This window comes from Trichechus manatus, unplaced genomic scaffold (genome assembly GCF_000243295.1).
Source record: "Trichechus manatus latirostris isolate Lorelei unplaced genomic scaffold, TriManLat1.0 scaffold00042, whole genome shotgun sequence".
NCBI classification, from domain to species: domain Eukaryota; kingdom Metazoa; phylum Chordata; class Mammalia; order Sirenia; family Trichechidae; genus Trichechus; species Trichechus manatus.
Genome location: NW_004443978.1, coordinates 7,228,605 through 7,244,741, shown reverse-complemented (window position 1 = coordinate 7,244,741; position 16,137 = coordinate 7,228,605). Strand labels below are relative to the sequence as shown.

The 16,137-nt window shown below is 40.0% G+C and overlaps 1 protein-coding gene across 4 annotated transcripts in view; it reads right to left on the bottom strand.

Moving 5' to 3' along the window:
* The window catches only part of RALGAPA2 (Ral GTPase activating protein catalytic subunit alpha 2), a 388,120-nt gene that overhangs the window by 282,476 nt on the left and 89,507 nt on the right, over positions 1-16,137 (bottom strand). For all 4 annotated transcript variants that reach the window (XM_023731401.1, XM_023731398.1, XM_023731400.1 and 1 more), the window contains exons 5-9: positions 13,482-13,525; positions 10,902-11,079; positions 9,884-9,999; positions 7,869-8,007; positions 5,791-5,990 (exon numbers count right to left, since the gene is read on the bottom strand). In XM_023731401.1, coding sequence (XP_023587169.1) covers positions 5,791-5,990; positions 7,869-8,007; positions 9,884-9,999; positions 10,902-11,079; positions 13,482-13,525 — 677 coding nt within the window. The remainder of the gene's footprint in view (positions 1-5,790; positions 5,991-7,868; positions 8,008-9,883; positions 10,000-10,901; positions 11,080-13,481; positions 13,526-16,137) is intronic.

The following is a 16,137-nucleotide window of genomic DNA, read 5'->3' as shown; positions in this document are numbered from 1 at the left end:
CTTAAAGGTTTTCTCCAGACATAAAATATGTAAAATTATGCTTCATTTTTGTAAATTCCATTATTATCCTTTTAAATGCCAAAAATACATAACCTAAATACCACTAAAAATCTACTCACTGTGAACATTTTTTACAAGAAATAATACGAGTAGTATAAAATAGTAATTTCAGTAACTACCAAGGACAGTGTGAAAGCAAAACAGGTATCTAAATAGTAATCGCTACAGAAAATTAATGGAAGATTATATTTGCAATAGTTTTTCTATCTATGTGTTAGCTACTAAGCGTCTGTGGCTCATCAAAGGCACTGTCACACTGTGAGATGTGCTACCCTATAGAAACTATTTGATCTTTCTGATGGATCAACTATCTTCCACAGAAAAATAAAATTTTACTCAACTCTCTTTTCCATCTGAATCTTCAGTGGCAATGACCCAAGGATGACAGCAGTATGGTACAGAAAGAAGAGGCCCCAAGTAAGTATCAGAAAACTTGCTTCTACACATTTCTACCTGCTTCTACACATTACTACCTGCACTTAATTCACTTGGATTTTTTTTTTTTAAATCTGTAAAACATGAGATGAGATTAGCTCTAACATATCTTGTGGCTCAATAATCTGTTTCTTTTTTAACCGCTAACACCCATTTTCCCCACAGGCTAAAAAAGAAAAAAAAATTACATATGTAGCAAATTAAAGATGGCCACAAATTCCCTGGCATTCTTTTCATCAAGGGTAAAGTCTGCCCCCTCTCTTTGGTCTACATGGATTGTGTGACTGCTTTAGCCAACAGAAGAGAACAGAAGAGGACCTGTCCCCGTTTCAGGCCCAGGCCCAAGAGGGTGACAGCTACCACTGCTCACTCCTTGGTATACCTGCTCTTGCAGTCGGAACACCCAGGTAAGCTGTCCAACTACCCTGATGGAGAAACCATGGAAAGGAAGTGAAGCCCAAAGAGTCTGGCCTTCCAACACCCCCAGCAAAGTTACAGGCATGTGAATGAAGTAATCTTGGAGTCTCCAGACCAACCCAGCTGCCAGCTGCATACCACCACCCACCAACCCCAGTTAATGCCATATGAAGCACAAGAATTGCCCAGCCAAACCCTGCCCAAATTCCTGACTCAAAGAGTGAAACATGATAAAAGGGCTGTTGTTATAAGCCACTAAGTTCTGAGGTAGCTTGCAACACAGCAATTAGATAACTAAAATAAATAACTAAAATAAATAAAGATTTCTCTTTAAAGACATCAAATCAGTTTAAAAATGAGCTCTGTTATCCAAATAGAACATAACAATTGCACAGATGGCTTTCCCATCAAGCCATGGAATGAAAATCTGCTTCTATGAAATGATGATTTCCTTAGCCTCCTCTAGTCCACACTCCCACCAAAAAGGCCACTTTCCAAAAATATCTAGATACTCTGACAGACATTTATAATTACAGTAAGTGATGACACTGAAAACAAACTGAATATCCAAGTCCACTTGTTCCTTGCCTTTTCTATGAAGACTAACAGCAAGAACACAAATAAGCATTAACCACAGAGACAGGCCCATTTTCCCCCACTGGAATCAAGCTGGAATTCTCAACAGTTATTTAGCATTAGTTAATCGGCGGTAAATACAAACATTATCGTTACCTCTTTGGCATGTGATGAGGCCTTAATCAGTGAAACAGACATATCTGTTTGGACAAGTCCATGCCGCCAGGGCTCATGAAATCGCATGATAGTTGCTGCCACTTATCCCCTCCCCTCAACCCCACCACCACCCTGCTGTCCTCCCAAGCCCACAGCTCATATTGAGACTTGTTTACCCCAGGTTCAGGCTAAATGAGGGCGCCCATAAAGCATGTGTTAAACGCGAGGATGCAGCTGCCATTCTGTTGGTGATGACTGCTGCCACCCAGCTCCCCTGTCTTGATTTGCCTGCGTGGTTGGGCTCAGCCTGTATTTGCCTCTGTAGAGTTGAAGGACACAGAGAGTAGGTACTAGGGTGGTGGTCAATAAACAAACGAGTTTGTACAATATAGGGTGGTCAGTTTGTGTGACTCATTTTTCCTAACTGTTCATCCCAGGAAATACAATAATTTTAGGGAACCCACAGCCCATGGGTCATTATGAAGGGCTGGCTGAGAATTAATAAAAGTGGTATTTTAATGATGTAACAAATAAATATGACCAACTATCTTGCCACTCAAACATCCTTTTTCATTCTCTAATTGACTTGGGTTTTAATGTCTAATTTATGTGCATACAGAATTGCTAAAAGCATTTGTTGCTGAGGTTTTAAAATCAACAGTCTACTTTCTTTAATGCATGTTGAAGTATTTTTACTCATATAAAAATGACTTACCAAGGAATAAGTAATGCTTTAATAAAAATATTTTAAGCTAAGATGATACACCAAGAACATTCAGATTTGAAAGGGGGATTTTTTTTTTCTTTTGGTTGCCAGCATAATGTGGGATGTGTAAGTAACTGTACATTCACTCTCCCATGAATGATGCCACTGAACAAGATTCTCTGAGCAGTCAGTAAGCTAAGTCTAGAAGATGCACCAATTGCTTCCATCCCTGATGAAAAATACCGTCAAATGTATCAGTTTTAGATCAAGAGGAAAATGTAATTTCACTTGGGGGTGGCGGTGGGGGTGGGGCATATATGACCTTTAATATAGTGGCAAAAACATAAACTAACTATTGAAATAGCACTTAAAATATTGTCTTAAAGGTCTTTTCCATGAATAGCATGTTGTTTGAAAGTAGATTTTTTGGATCACCTCACCTGGGCAATAATGTTCACTTTAGATGGCTAAAATTATATTAAATTTAAAATTTCCAACAAAAACTTTCAGGAGACAAATTATATGTGCTTTTATTTCTGCAACTCCATCTCCAAAACTTAATATGCAATTGTTTAAATTGCTTTTTCTTCCATACAATGTAAACGGAGAGTGGAACACAGGAGACATGTGTGAGATGAGGTCAGAAAGACAGCTGTGAGGCAGAGAAGGGAACACAAGACATAACCGTGGTCGGCTGAGTAATGGATCCCCAAAGATGTCCACATCTGAATCCCTGGAGCCTGTGACTATATTATGTTACATGGCAAAAGGGACTTTGTAGGTATGACTAAATTAAGCATGTTGAGCTAGGGAGATTATCCTGGATTATCTGGGTGGGCCCGATGTAATCCAAGGGCAAGAGGATGAGAGACAGAGAAGGCAATGTGATGACGGAAACAGAGGGAGAAACGGTGATAGGACACAGGCTACCACCAAGGTATGAGGCAGCCTCTAGAAGCTGGAAAAGGCAAGGAAACAAATTCTCCCCCACAGCCTCCAGAGGGAACACGGCCCTGCTGGCACCTTGATTTTAGGCCACTGACACTGATTTTGACTCTTGATTTCCAGAACTGTAAGATAATAAATTCGGGTTGTTTTAAGCCACTAAATTTGTAGTAATTTGCCACAGCAGCAACAGGAAACATATTAATATAACAACTCATCCTGAAGTATACTGACAGTTTCTACAATGGCGATGGCCATTTCTACGTGCCGCCATCTGCAGCGTATGGTAGCACAAAGGGCACTGATAATTGTCTGCCCAGCATCCTTCCCCCTCCCTAGCAGAACCCCAGTGCAGTGCACGCCTCCTCCCCAGGTAGCTAGGGAGCCACAGGAGGCTGGCCCCATCCACAGCACCAGGGGAGGGTTCTGTGTAGTGAGAGCCAATCGTAGCATCTTCTGTTCGATCACACACCCAGCTTTCAGTCAATCAGTGCCTGGAATCCCCTTATTATTGTTCCAGGAGTGGGCAGGCGACCTAAATTGCCCCACTCAGACAAAAGGGAAGGGGCTTTGTCTTTCTAGATTGCCTCTAACCCTGAACAAGGAAACCAGAGCCCCAGCTGCTGGCAGCCACCTTGCAAACACAGGGGAAGCTGAAGGCAAAATGGCCACAGGGAGAAGGGCTGAGTAGAGAAAACTGCAGAGAATCATAGAGAAAGCGCAGATAGATCATATTCTCAGCCAGCTTCACCATGCGCTTCTTTTTCTGAGGTAAAAATACTCCTTTTATGTGAAGACAGTTTGAGTTGTGGTGTCTTTTCCTGTTAGGATGATGAAACCATCCTAAGTGACTCAGGAAGTCAATCCTTCATGTCTAGACACTATAAAAGCTAGGTAATGAAAGCAGATGGCTCACAACTGCGAAGAGTCCACTAGGGAAAAACTGGAACCATGAAACAGCAGTTAATTTGCTGTTCTTAATACTTCTCATCTCCAAAATGTAGTTTTCAAGAATGAGCAAATTATTTTCAATAAATACAGGTGATAGTTTTCTGATCTTTTGAAATCAGAAAGAAAAATGTTACGTCCTTTAGCTGAGATTATTTTGAATTGAGTGCACAGCCAAGAAGATGCTATGTAAAATTTACCAAAGAGCGTGACTACGTTTTTTACACCTAATTCCATATAGATTTTTGTCTACCTGATGGACGAGTGATGATATCTCATTGTGGCTCAGAACTACCTGCATCTCCCTGATTGCTGATGAAGTCTGGGGCTATTTGTATTTCTTCTTCTGTGAACTTCCCTTTCATCTCCTTTGTCCATTTTTCACTTGGGTGGCTTGTCTTATCAATTTGTAGGCACTCTTTATATAGCAGAGATATTAACTCTTTCAACAGTCATGATGTTACAAATGTTTTTTCACAGCCTAATGTTTGGATTTGGTTTTATGTTATCCTATATAAATCTTTTTCCTACATTTTTTTTTTTTTTAATAGAATTGAACCTCATTTACTCTCTGGCTCCTGGGTCTTATCTCTACTAAAAGTGGTCTTCCACTTTGCAAATCTATACACTCCTCTAGACTTTCTCCTAAATTCTTCATTATTTTGTTTTTTTATATTCAAACCTTAAATCAATCCGAAGTTTGCTAAGTCAGATGTTCGTAACCCAGGACTTACTGTATTAAATAAAACATCCTTTTCTTTCTTTTGATCCTGGTCGATACCATCCTTTAGTGATAGAAAGGGAGAGAGACATTCTTCTCTGATTGTGGGGACAACAAACAAAAATCACACAAAACTGCAACCCCTCACTTAAGGGATTGCTCTCTGACCTACACAAGTGGCAGTGCTCCCTACCAAGCACAGAGTCCCTAGCAACCTGCCTGCTGGGAAAGTCCTCATTTGTGTCTGACCAAAGCCAACAAGAGAGAGAAACCATCGCAGGCCGCACACAAGAAGAGGTCTTCACCAAAGCCTCAGGGAGAGGCAGCCTTCTCTTCCAGTGGCATCCTTGTGGCTCAACAACCACTCCAAAATTCTGAGCTGCTGGTCCACTCCTTCCCTGAGATTTCAAAGGACACTTGATGGCCTTACAGGTCCTCTCTATTGACCACCTGGATGTTTCCTGAGGGCCTTCCAGGTGAAAGGTAGCATGACAGGCACTGGTGATCAATAAAGGCAGAACAGGTAGCTTCCTGGTCTCAGGCTTAGAGGTCACTGGTGAAGGGGTGAGAGTGAGGGAGAACCATCTTCTCAGAATGTCTCCCGTACCCCCTAGGTTGCCTCATCATGGGAATTCAACTAGGACACAGCAAGTTTTTCCAATTCATACCTTCCTGAGAAACCTCAGCATTATAGACAGCGTGCACCAACAAAGCTGATTCCCTAACCTGTAAGAACCAATAACCGTAATAATTAATTACTTTGGTTATGTGTTACTGTGTTTGATCACGTAAGTATTAAGAAATGAAAAGATAATGAATGACATACCTGGATGATTTTGGGCAATACATCAACTCCATTTTTAGTGTTTTGGGTTGTAGTTAGATACTTTTTTTCCAAAAAGAAAGTTACAATCCACTTAATAAAAACAACACGAGCTGCCATATATGGAATTTTGGTGCTATAAGCGTTTTCATTGTCCCGAGTTACAGTAACGTACACTGGCTTTGGTCTCAAATGAGGGATGTCTGGTAGAGAAAAGAACACATGATCATGTTACTGAATCTTAACACTATGTAACTCCTATAAGCGTTTCCGTTTTCAATTAAATAGACATATATTTGGTTGTATGAACAGGAAACTAAGGCTAAAGAACCAGCAATTATTAAAAAATGGTATCTTTCGGTAGGCTCGCTTCTGATTCCACCTTGCACTCTGATTAAAAAGGGGTGGTTGTTGTCATTATTGTTCACATACAGCTAGGGTGTACAGCTGTGGGAAAACTAAGCTAATAACTCTTTTTAACAATTTTAAGAAAATTATATGAGACCAAATTAGTGAAAATGTTTTCATATATATAACCATAACCCACTGCCATTGAGTCAATTCTGACTTAGAGCAACCCTATAGGACAGAGTAGAACTGCCCCACAGGATTTCCAAGGCTGTAAATCTTGATGGAAGCAGACTGCCACATCTTTCTCCTGTGGAGCGGCTGGTAGGTTAGAACTGCCAACCTTTCTGTTAGCAGCTGAGTGCTTAACCACTGTGCTACCAGCTGCTCCTTGGAAACACTATGGGGCAGTTCTACTCTGTCTTATAGGGTCTCTATGTGTCAGAATCAAGTTGATGGCAATGGGGTTGGTTTTCATTTAATTTTCTTTGTGGCCGGAACAAATGTAAAAGCACATGTAGACATTTTTTTCATCATTATACATATTTTAACAACCAACAACACACAGTGGATCAAATCTACTGAACTTTAGTTTTATATTCTTTTCCGTTTAGATGAATCAAGGAAACAGAATCAATATAATGTAATTTATGCCTAAAAGAATCAGATAGTCATATTTCATCTTTGAGGTATCAGACGTCATCATTTTCAAAGAATTTAACACGAGGTCCATTTCCCAGTCCTTAACGTCCATAATCAATATGAAAATCATATGGTATTGAATTCACGATACCACCTGCCCCAAGTCCAGCTTTCTATTTTACTAATTTTTGTACACTTGGGTGCACACAAATGGCAATGGGTCTGGGTTTTTTTGGATACAGACCTAACACAATGCATGTCCCAGTACCCCTAAAGTCAGTATTTCTGCATCTTTCAAATACACTGAACTCCCGCTGCCTTCCCCTAGCCTGAGTTTGTGTGTGAGCGCATGTGTGCACACATAAACACCCACTACCAGTGAAGTCACTGCCCACACTCCCCAGGGAGATTAATGCACAGTGTGATCTTTCCCCTCCAAAACTGTTTTGACTATTTCTTTGAACTAATTTCATCTGTTTTAATCTAATGGAGAGAGAAAGATCTGTGCCACTTAAGGGATGGTTCTGTCCTGTAAGTTCCCATTTCTTATAGAAGGAAAAGTTTAGCAGCTAGATTAGAAGTTTCCTACCCTTCTAGGGCTTACTGTCCCTCGACTGTCCAACTGCTCAACCATCTCCTTTTGAATAAGCAGCTGCCAGTAGGGCCTGCTGGATGAAACCGCTAGTGCACAAGAAAAGGGCACCCTGTGTGCAGCTGGCTGCTGAGCTGACCTACCTCACCACTGAGCAAGGTCTAGGGTCATATCACCCCACCACCCGTAAGAGAAGACTTTAGGAAATGCAAGTGCTTTCAACATTAAAAGACAGTAGATATAATTACATCAAAATGCCACAATGCATTTCAAATTATTTCTGAGTATGGGAGCCACCACTTAGACTGGGGCACATTTTAGTTTGCAAAAATAATTAAATTCACTTATTATGAAATTTTAAACCTGTTACAATATTTAAAGTTACTATTAAGCACATGAATAAATGACTATTTTACTTAAAAACAATCAAAGGTCACTCTGAAGGAATGGTACAGCTTTCCTGTGGACAGCGGCTATAGGCGGCCCAATCAGTACTTACCAAGTACAGGTTTGTAGATGTTTGTTAACTTAGTAAATGATGGAAATAAATGAGGAAGATAATACTTCCGAAACAAAGTAAAAAGAAATTTAAAACCAGTATCTTGATTCTCCTTATTCTTCCACTCCAAGCTTGCAGCCTTTGGATAATATGTGGAAAAGAACATATGTATATTTTTATTTTAAATGAACATAAACTGAAGTGAAATGCTGCTACATTATTAAAATGCCTATCTAAATAAAAAAATTGAGAAATAATATTGATAGTCATGTAATAAAGTCATAGTATTTAACAAAGCTCAAAAAATGGCAGGGACTTTTTTTTCCCCCAAAACAGCTTAACAGCAGGGACCACCCCAAAAAAGCCAGGAGGAGAGATGAATTAACGGAGGTACAGTCACCCCCCACCACTTAGGGAAGCGTGGCATAGAGAGGGCCTTCGAGAAAGCCTATCAGCAATTCTTAGTACTGTTCAGACCACAAAGCACTTTCTAAAGCAGAGCTCCCCCACTTTCTTCATGTCATAGCCCACTTAGAAAATGGTCATCTTTGTGTAGCTCCTGAGGTAAAGGGATGAGGTGCTTTGGCTTCCCCAGGGACACAAGGGGTCTGCATCTGTAAGCCGTCAGTGGCACCGCTGGGTGCGCCAAGGGAGAGGCTCTGCTCTGAAGACTCACCTTAGTAGAAAGAAGGGTGGAAGAAGGGAGGGAAGGGAGCAAGGAACAGACATGCACACAAAATTCTACACACAATTAGGGGGTCACAGTCTGCACAAAAAACCTGTGCTCCAAAACAATACCATCCTTCTTCAAATCAGGATCCTGGGGACTATGGGACTTGTCCACAACTCATTAGTGACACATCTGGAATGAGAACCCAAGTTCTCCAACACATTTGAGTTCTAAATACTCTATGCTGATTTCCTGGAACAAATGGAATTCCCAACCACTTCTGGACAGATGGAGTTTGAGATTCAAGGGCCATAAGAGCCAAAATGTGGAGCTTCCAAAAGACAAAAGAACACCCTGGCTAGGCTCTCAGGGACCGGGAGTCCTTGAGTTTTGGGTGCTGACTAAAGGAAACGAGAGAGGAAAGGGGACAAGACTGCCCAGCAAGAATGAGTAGTCAGAAAGGGTAGCCAAGGACTAACTCCTGAGCGACAACAGAGAGAAAAACAGTGGCCTGAGGAAAACTGGGAAGAAGTGAAAGAAAGGGAGGAGAGAATCTCATGAAGGAGGGGTAATGAGGGAGAGACCACCTGAAAGTGAGTACAGCAAAAATTAAAGAGTGTCCTCCCCCTGGACTTGGCCACTAGAACCCCTTCATGGCCTTGGGACCTGCCGTTTTGCAGTGACAGGGCAGAAGGTAGTTTATAGTGGGGGTCAAAGGAACACTAGGTGAGAAACTGGACTTGGCAGAGATTAGTATTTCAACAAACGTGGTTATGAAGGGAAGAACAGAGTTGGGATTACACCCAGATAGAATTCAGAAACAAAGAAGTGTTAGCTGAAAGAAAGGAATCAGTAGATTTCATTCTAACCATATCAGCGTTCAGAAATATAGACCAGGAGACTTAAATCACCTGTTAAAATCATAAATAATTTTAGTTCTGTACTCAGTTGTTAAGTACAAGAAAAATGAATCTGTGATGTACACAGGCCTATGCTAACGGCACGACAGGAAAGTTACGAATGCTTCTGTCCAGTCTCCCCATCTGCTCTGCCCACTCCTGATCCACCCAGTCAGCCCGAGTCTGCTCCTCCCCCAGCCTGTCTCCAGCACAGAGGTCAGGGTTAGGCAAGGGATAAAGAGGGAAAAATAGTTTAAACGCATAAGCACACACACAAAATATGCCTGGTCTTGGCTGAAGTCACCTGACAATGGCACACCCACTGTGTTTAATAAAACAGCACATAAAATCACATTAGATGAAAAAGCAAAAACAAAGTATGAATGCACGGAGCAAAGGGGTGTCCCGTTTTCTCTTTCCTACTGAGACTACAATTGTGTTCTTACCTGAATAACCATATACTTCAACAGTATTTGAAGAAAAAAGCATGTTTGATCCTCAGCAATCTTTTCACCTGATATGGCTGGCAGGAGTGGAGTGATTTCTTCTGGATATATCTTTGCTACAGGGTGGAAAATAACGAAAACTCATTCACCAAAGTTAAATTTTAAACAGGGTTTTACAAACACATATAATGTCTCTATAAAATCCACCTACCCACACATCCATCCACCCACCTACCTGTCCATCCATCCATCCATGGAACCACTCACACTGAACCCCACACCAGTGTGCACCAGGGACTTGGGAAAACGGTACAGGCACTTGTGATGCCAACTCTCCCATTGCCTCTTCCACCTGACTATTCTTTTCCCTTTTAAATTCTGCTTTGATCAGCCCAAAATCAAATGCAGTCACTGGGCAATACAGTGATATGCAATAATAAATCAATAGCCCTAAGAGGAAAGTTCCTTGAAAACTCACAGGACAAAAATAGCTGCCCTTAATAATTCCACGAAGCCTCTACAGTCCTTCCACAAATGCTGCATGAAAATACACAGCTGGGCAAAATATGATCCCAGGTGAGCAGATGAGTGCCCACTTATGAAACAACAGTGATGAGGACAACAGACAGTAGTTTTGGATGGCAAATTTAAATCTCATTAACAGTCACAAAAACACTCCAAACATACCATTGTTTATACTTCCTGCTATTGTCAACATCTGTCCCCTTCCCTTCCATTCCTGCTTCCACCACTGCCATCATTTCATATAAAATAGGCTCAAATTTTTTAGATTCTTAGGTTTGTAAGAAAACCAAACCCATTGCCATCGAGTTGATTCCAACTCATAGTGACCCCGTATGTTTGTAAGAATCTACTGTGAATATGAATAGGGAATAATTCCTTTCCAGACTCCATCTATGAAATCAGCATTTCTATTCAGGAAAATGACAAACCAAGGAAGTCCTCAATGTAACTTCAAAAGCAACTTCAACATGTAAGATCTGTTAACATTACTCACCATCAGCTACATTAGGACTAGGATTGAGGAGTGTCTCCAGTGTACAGGGCCCTCTGGAAGACATGATCGCTGGGAAACCAGGCACGAGGCAAGCGAAAATCAGTACTTGCTCTTCCGCACAGTTTGTCTGAAGTGCTTGAAGCCATAAAAGAAACAACCTGATTCCTTCACATCTTATCTAAAAATAAAATGTAAAACAATGAAAATGAAACACGTGTTTTTTATTTGTAGAAATTTACTGCAATGAAGCATCAGTCTTGAGAAAGAAAAACTAGAAGTTAAAGGTGCCATTAAAATACTGCGCCAAGTTCTTCACTTAGGGACAAATAAGCAAGGATGCTGCAGTACCACAGCTCAGGTTCAGGAGAAAGACTGCCTGGGTTCAAATGCAGGTTCTGCCACCTTCTAGCTCTGACCTTGGGAGAAACACTTAAACTTCTCTATGCCTCAGTCTCCCTGTCTGTAAAGTAGGGATTTACCACAAAGACTGTTATAAGGATTAGGTGAGTTAACATATGTAAAGCATGCAGAACAAACGGTGCCTGGCTCACAATACGTGCTATGCGAGTACTGCTTAATTAGTAGTATTTCATTCCATAAAGGAATAGTGTCCATTATCAACACACGATTATCCACGAAAACGATGACAAAGAAAATCTTCTTGCAAATTTTCACTGTGCTTTGGATAGAATTTTTGTCATGTCACTATAATATGCACATGTATAATCTTGAAAATCAGAACACTTGGAGCTAAAAAAAAAAAAAGAGCCTTGTAGGCCTGGTCAATGGGATCAGGACAGTTCTCTAGGTTCCCTGGTTTACGTCCCTACTATTCTCTCCAATGCCTTCGTCATGCTCTGAATGGTCAGCACCACTGTTGGAAACCATCAGCGTAGGTAGATGTGTCCTTCTTCCTCCTCTACACTTACTTACAACTTCATACTATGCCTAGAATTCAAAAATACCGGTGCCTCCATTTCTAAATGGCTGAGAAGATGATGTCAATAAAGGAAGTGAAATGATCAAAAGAGATAAAAATGTCAGATGCAGCTGAAACGTGTAGTGAGTTCAACTGCAGGCCATGGAAATGACTGCCTGATCCCCAGCCGTCTTGTCAGTTAAAGCAAGGTTATGCTGACTCCACCAGAGCAAGGGTGTTGCAAGCCAAACACGAGGCTCTGCAGGAAAACCAAAAGGATAATAGTCAAAAAAGAAAAAGACGTTTGGATGACTCCCAAAGAAGTCAAACACACCAAGACAGACACCGGATTTGGAGAGTGTGCTACACTCATTAACTGAGTAGGTTTCACAGCACACTTCCAGACAGGCCGGCAATTTCCACCACTGCTCTGCACAAGCTTCCATGTTCACACACGCCTTCCCTTCTCTCCTCAAGCAGGTAAAATGAGTGGTAACACTGCTGAATGCATAATACTATTCAGCTGTCAAGACAAAAACGATACAGTTCTATGTATATTTAGTCAAATTATATTAAATTCAACAAGAAGAAAGTTTCTATGACATTATATCATAAGTCGTCAATTTTTTTATATTAACTATATTTAAGACAACTGAATTTAAATGAACCACAAAAACCAAACCCGTCGCGGTCGAGTCGATTCCGACTCACAGCAACCCTACAGGACAGAGTAGAACTGCTCTGTAGGATTTCCAAGGAGCACCTGATGGATTCGAACTGTCAACCTTTTGGAATTTAAATAAGGTTATAATAACATGAGATAACAACATGATAGGTTTTAACTATAAGCCTATTCTAGTAAAATAGCAGAAACAAAATATGAGGCTAGGAATTGCTCCTCTTTTTTCAATATGTAAGAGATCATTAACATTTCAAGTTTTAAGTGGCTGTGACTGTTTAAACTGGTATAAACCAAAAATACATTGGTTTATTAAAGACATACACAACTTAATTAGCTACAAGTGGATTATCTTCCATAAAATATTCATCCCAGGCTGGCTGCTGTCTGCCACTTACATTTTTGCGTCCTCTTACAACAGTATCAAATGGTACTTGCCACTATAAAATGTAAATTCATTTAATAAACCAATTTTAACCTAAATTACACGAACGATCGCTGCAAATAGACAAATATTCAAGAGTAAGGCACTACTGCTCTTTTCTCTCACAATGGTCCTCACAATCATCAAAAATAATTCAAAGACAACTGTAATTTTAACCAAATTCCTAGGGTGGACAGAATCAGGCATGTTAGCATGTTAGCTTAGAGAGGAGCTTGTCCAACCCTTTCCTGTTTCAGATAATAAAACTGGAGCAGTTAGTTACTTGCTGCAGACAGCAGAACCAGAATTGTAACCTAGGCTCCAGACTCCGAATTTCAAGCTACCTTCTCCCAATATTGAAAATCTATCATAATAAGCTATGATGTAAGAATACAAACCTTAGCAATATTTGTCATATAATTTCTCAATTAAATATGAAAACAGTCAAGAGGTTTTTAAGAACTTTTTTTTTCAAAATGGCATAACTTTGTCACTTCATAGTATTAATAAATTTAAGAGTAATGAAAAATGTCATTAAATTTCATCTAAAATAAATACCTTAATAGAATTTCCAGTGTGTAGAAGCTTCTTTAAAGTTGAGCCTAAAAGTTTGAAACAATGAATTAGAAATGAAGTATATGAATGCATATTTAAGATCTATCTTAAAAAGGATGCAGCGTTAGAAAGAAAGAATGTATTTATAACTAAAGATATAATTTTCCTTTAAATAAAAGAAAGAAGGCTGGCCTTCAGAAGCACAGCAATGTCATAGAGGGAGAGACACTTTTCAGATCAAAGTACTTCAAGTATGTACCTCTTCAAAACTCTTAAAAGAGTCAAAATGATTGATTTTATGATGACCCAAATGCCCATAGTAGACTATGTGCAAATATCTCCTGTCATGTATAAAATGAATGCTTAAAAAAAATTGCTAAAAGGTAAAAATAAAGTAAAACTACTGCTCACAAACCATTTTTACAAGAATGTTTTACAGATACTCAGGATGACATTTTTCTCCCCTGGCAAAGATAATTACATTTATGAGGCTCGGTCTACCAGTAAATCCTCTAGCAGGGGGCTCTGGTCACTACCAAAGAGAGGGAATCAAGATTTACTCAGAGCTACCCTGTCCACTAAAAAACTCTGGTGCAGTCTCTCTTATGAGGATGGAAACTATTACCTAGTATCCCATAAATGTGTTCATTCCCTCAGTATGGAGATGGCCTAGCAACCCCACCAAAATAACCCCACCTAAATACCATATGTAGCCTCTAAAAGGGTATCTTAACCTCAAAAAAGGAGGTAACCTTTTAAATGTAAATATATTGGAAGTCTCAGGCAAGAGAACGTTTTCTCCCAAATTACATATTAGATTTTTAAAAAAGCACACACAGAACCCCTAATGAAAAGTTTTGTACAATATTTAAAAACTGAATATCAAATCACATTTACTACATCAATGTTATTCAAAGAGACGGTTCACCAAGAAATAGAGCCACTGTCTTGACAACTGCTAATGGTCACATGTATATGGACAGATACATGTATGTTACTTAAATGAATCACCACCAGTTGCCATCAAGTCAATTCCAATTCATGGCGACCCCATGTGTATCAGAGTAGAACTGTACTCCATAAGATTTTCAACGGCTGATTTTTTGGATGTAGAGAACCAGGCCTTTCTTCCAAGACACCTCTGGGTGGGCTTGAACCTCCAACCTTTCGGTTAGCAGCTGTTTGCACCACTTAGGGACTCCAGTTAAAACAAAAGCATTGACAATCTCAGGGAAGCTTACACAACTGTTGTACTCTTTAAAACACCTAACACTGGGGCTCATCATTGCCATGACCCAGGGTAGGTTACACTACTTAAATCACTAATGGAGGGACTCAGGCAGACATGGCTCTAGCAGCATGCTTGTCCGTTTTCCCACTTTTGTCTGTTCTGTAAGATTTTCTATACCTCCTGTTTCCTCTTGACAAACTTTGTGTGCTTCTTATGGATGTATGTTTTTGTGTGGTAGATCCAACTATACTAGTTTAGATGATCCGTTTCCAAATGACAGTAAATTTACGTGGGCAATCTCTTGTTTAGATTCCTGATGAATGTGTGGGCAATGTACTTTGGGAACTTGAGGATTACCTTTAGATAACCATAGTAATGATGCCAGTAAATATTGGAAAGGTAATGCTAATTTGTTACACATTGTAAAATGAGAGTCAGAAGAAAGGCCATTGGTCCAACACTCAGGGTACGGTTGCTCATTTCTAAGAGCTTTAATTCCTACTTATGGTATAGTTGAATTGGAGAAATCTTTAAGAAATTTATTAATTACTATGGGACAAACTGCAGACAAAGTTGCTAGCGGGATGGAAGCACAACAGCGATCTCTAACCTCATTAAGCCAAGGCGACATGAGATAACAGAATAGCCTTAGATTTTTATTAGCCCAAGAAAGTACAGTCTGTGCTGTAGCAAATACCTCTTGTTGCATTTGGATAAATAACACAGGAGCAGTAGAACAGGATATACACAGAATTAGACAGAAAGCTACTTGGTTACACGCTGTAACACCCTCACAAACACAAGCCTTATTTGGTTGGTTAAAGTCAAGAATAAGTATATAGGCTAGATCACTATTGTAAAGAAGAGTAATATTCTTAGTCTACATCCTGATAGTATCAGGCTTAATAAAACTTATCTTCTATTGTCTCACACACTTAAAAGGCAAAAGAAGGCCTCGGGCTAAAATGCTGATGTACATTGAGTCTGTTCATTTCCGCAATGCAACTGATGAGAAAATTGCTCTTAGGATCCTGGTGAAGAACCAAATGGTATCCGGTGGAAAACCAGCACCGTGAGTTCAAAAAGCCTGCCATGGCCACCATCTAGGGGCCCAACTAAGTCCACTACTGATCATTGATGTGTTAGCTCCAATCTCCGATCAAAAGGAAGGAATGATTTAGGAGATAATATTGGAGCCATTATTCCCTGTCCTTGAGCACAGAGATATGTGACCCAGCTGGAGCTGGACTCACAAGGACATATCAACTGGGCCCTGAGGTATAAAGACAATAACTAGGACAATCTTGGAAAACATCTTTTAGGGAAACTTTCACATAAACAAATCATAAAACACAACACAAAAGACCCACATACTTTCTACTCTTTTCTTTTTCTATCAGCACTTAGTAAATAGTAAGATTGTTGGAC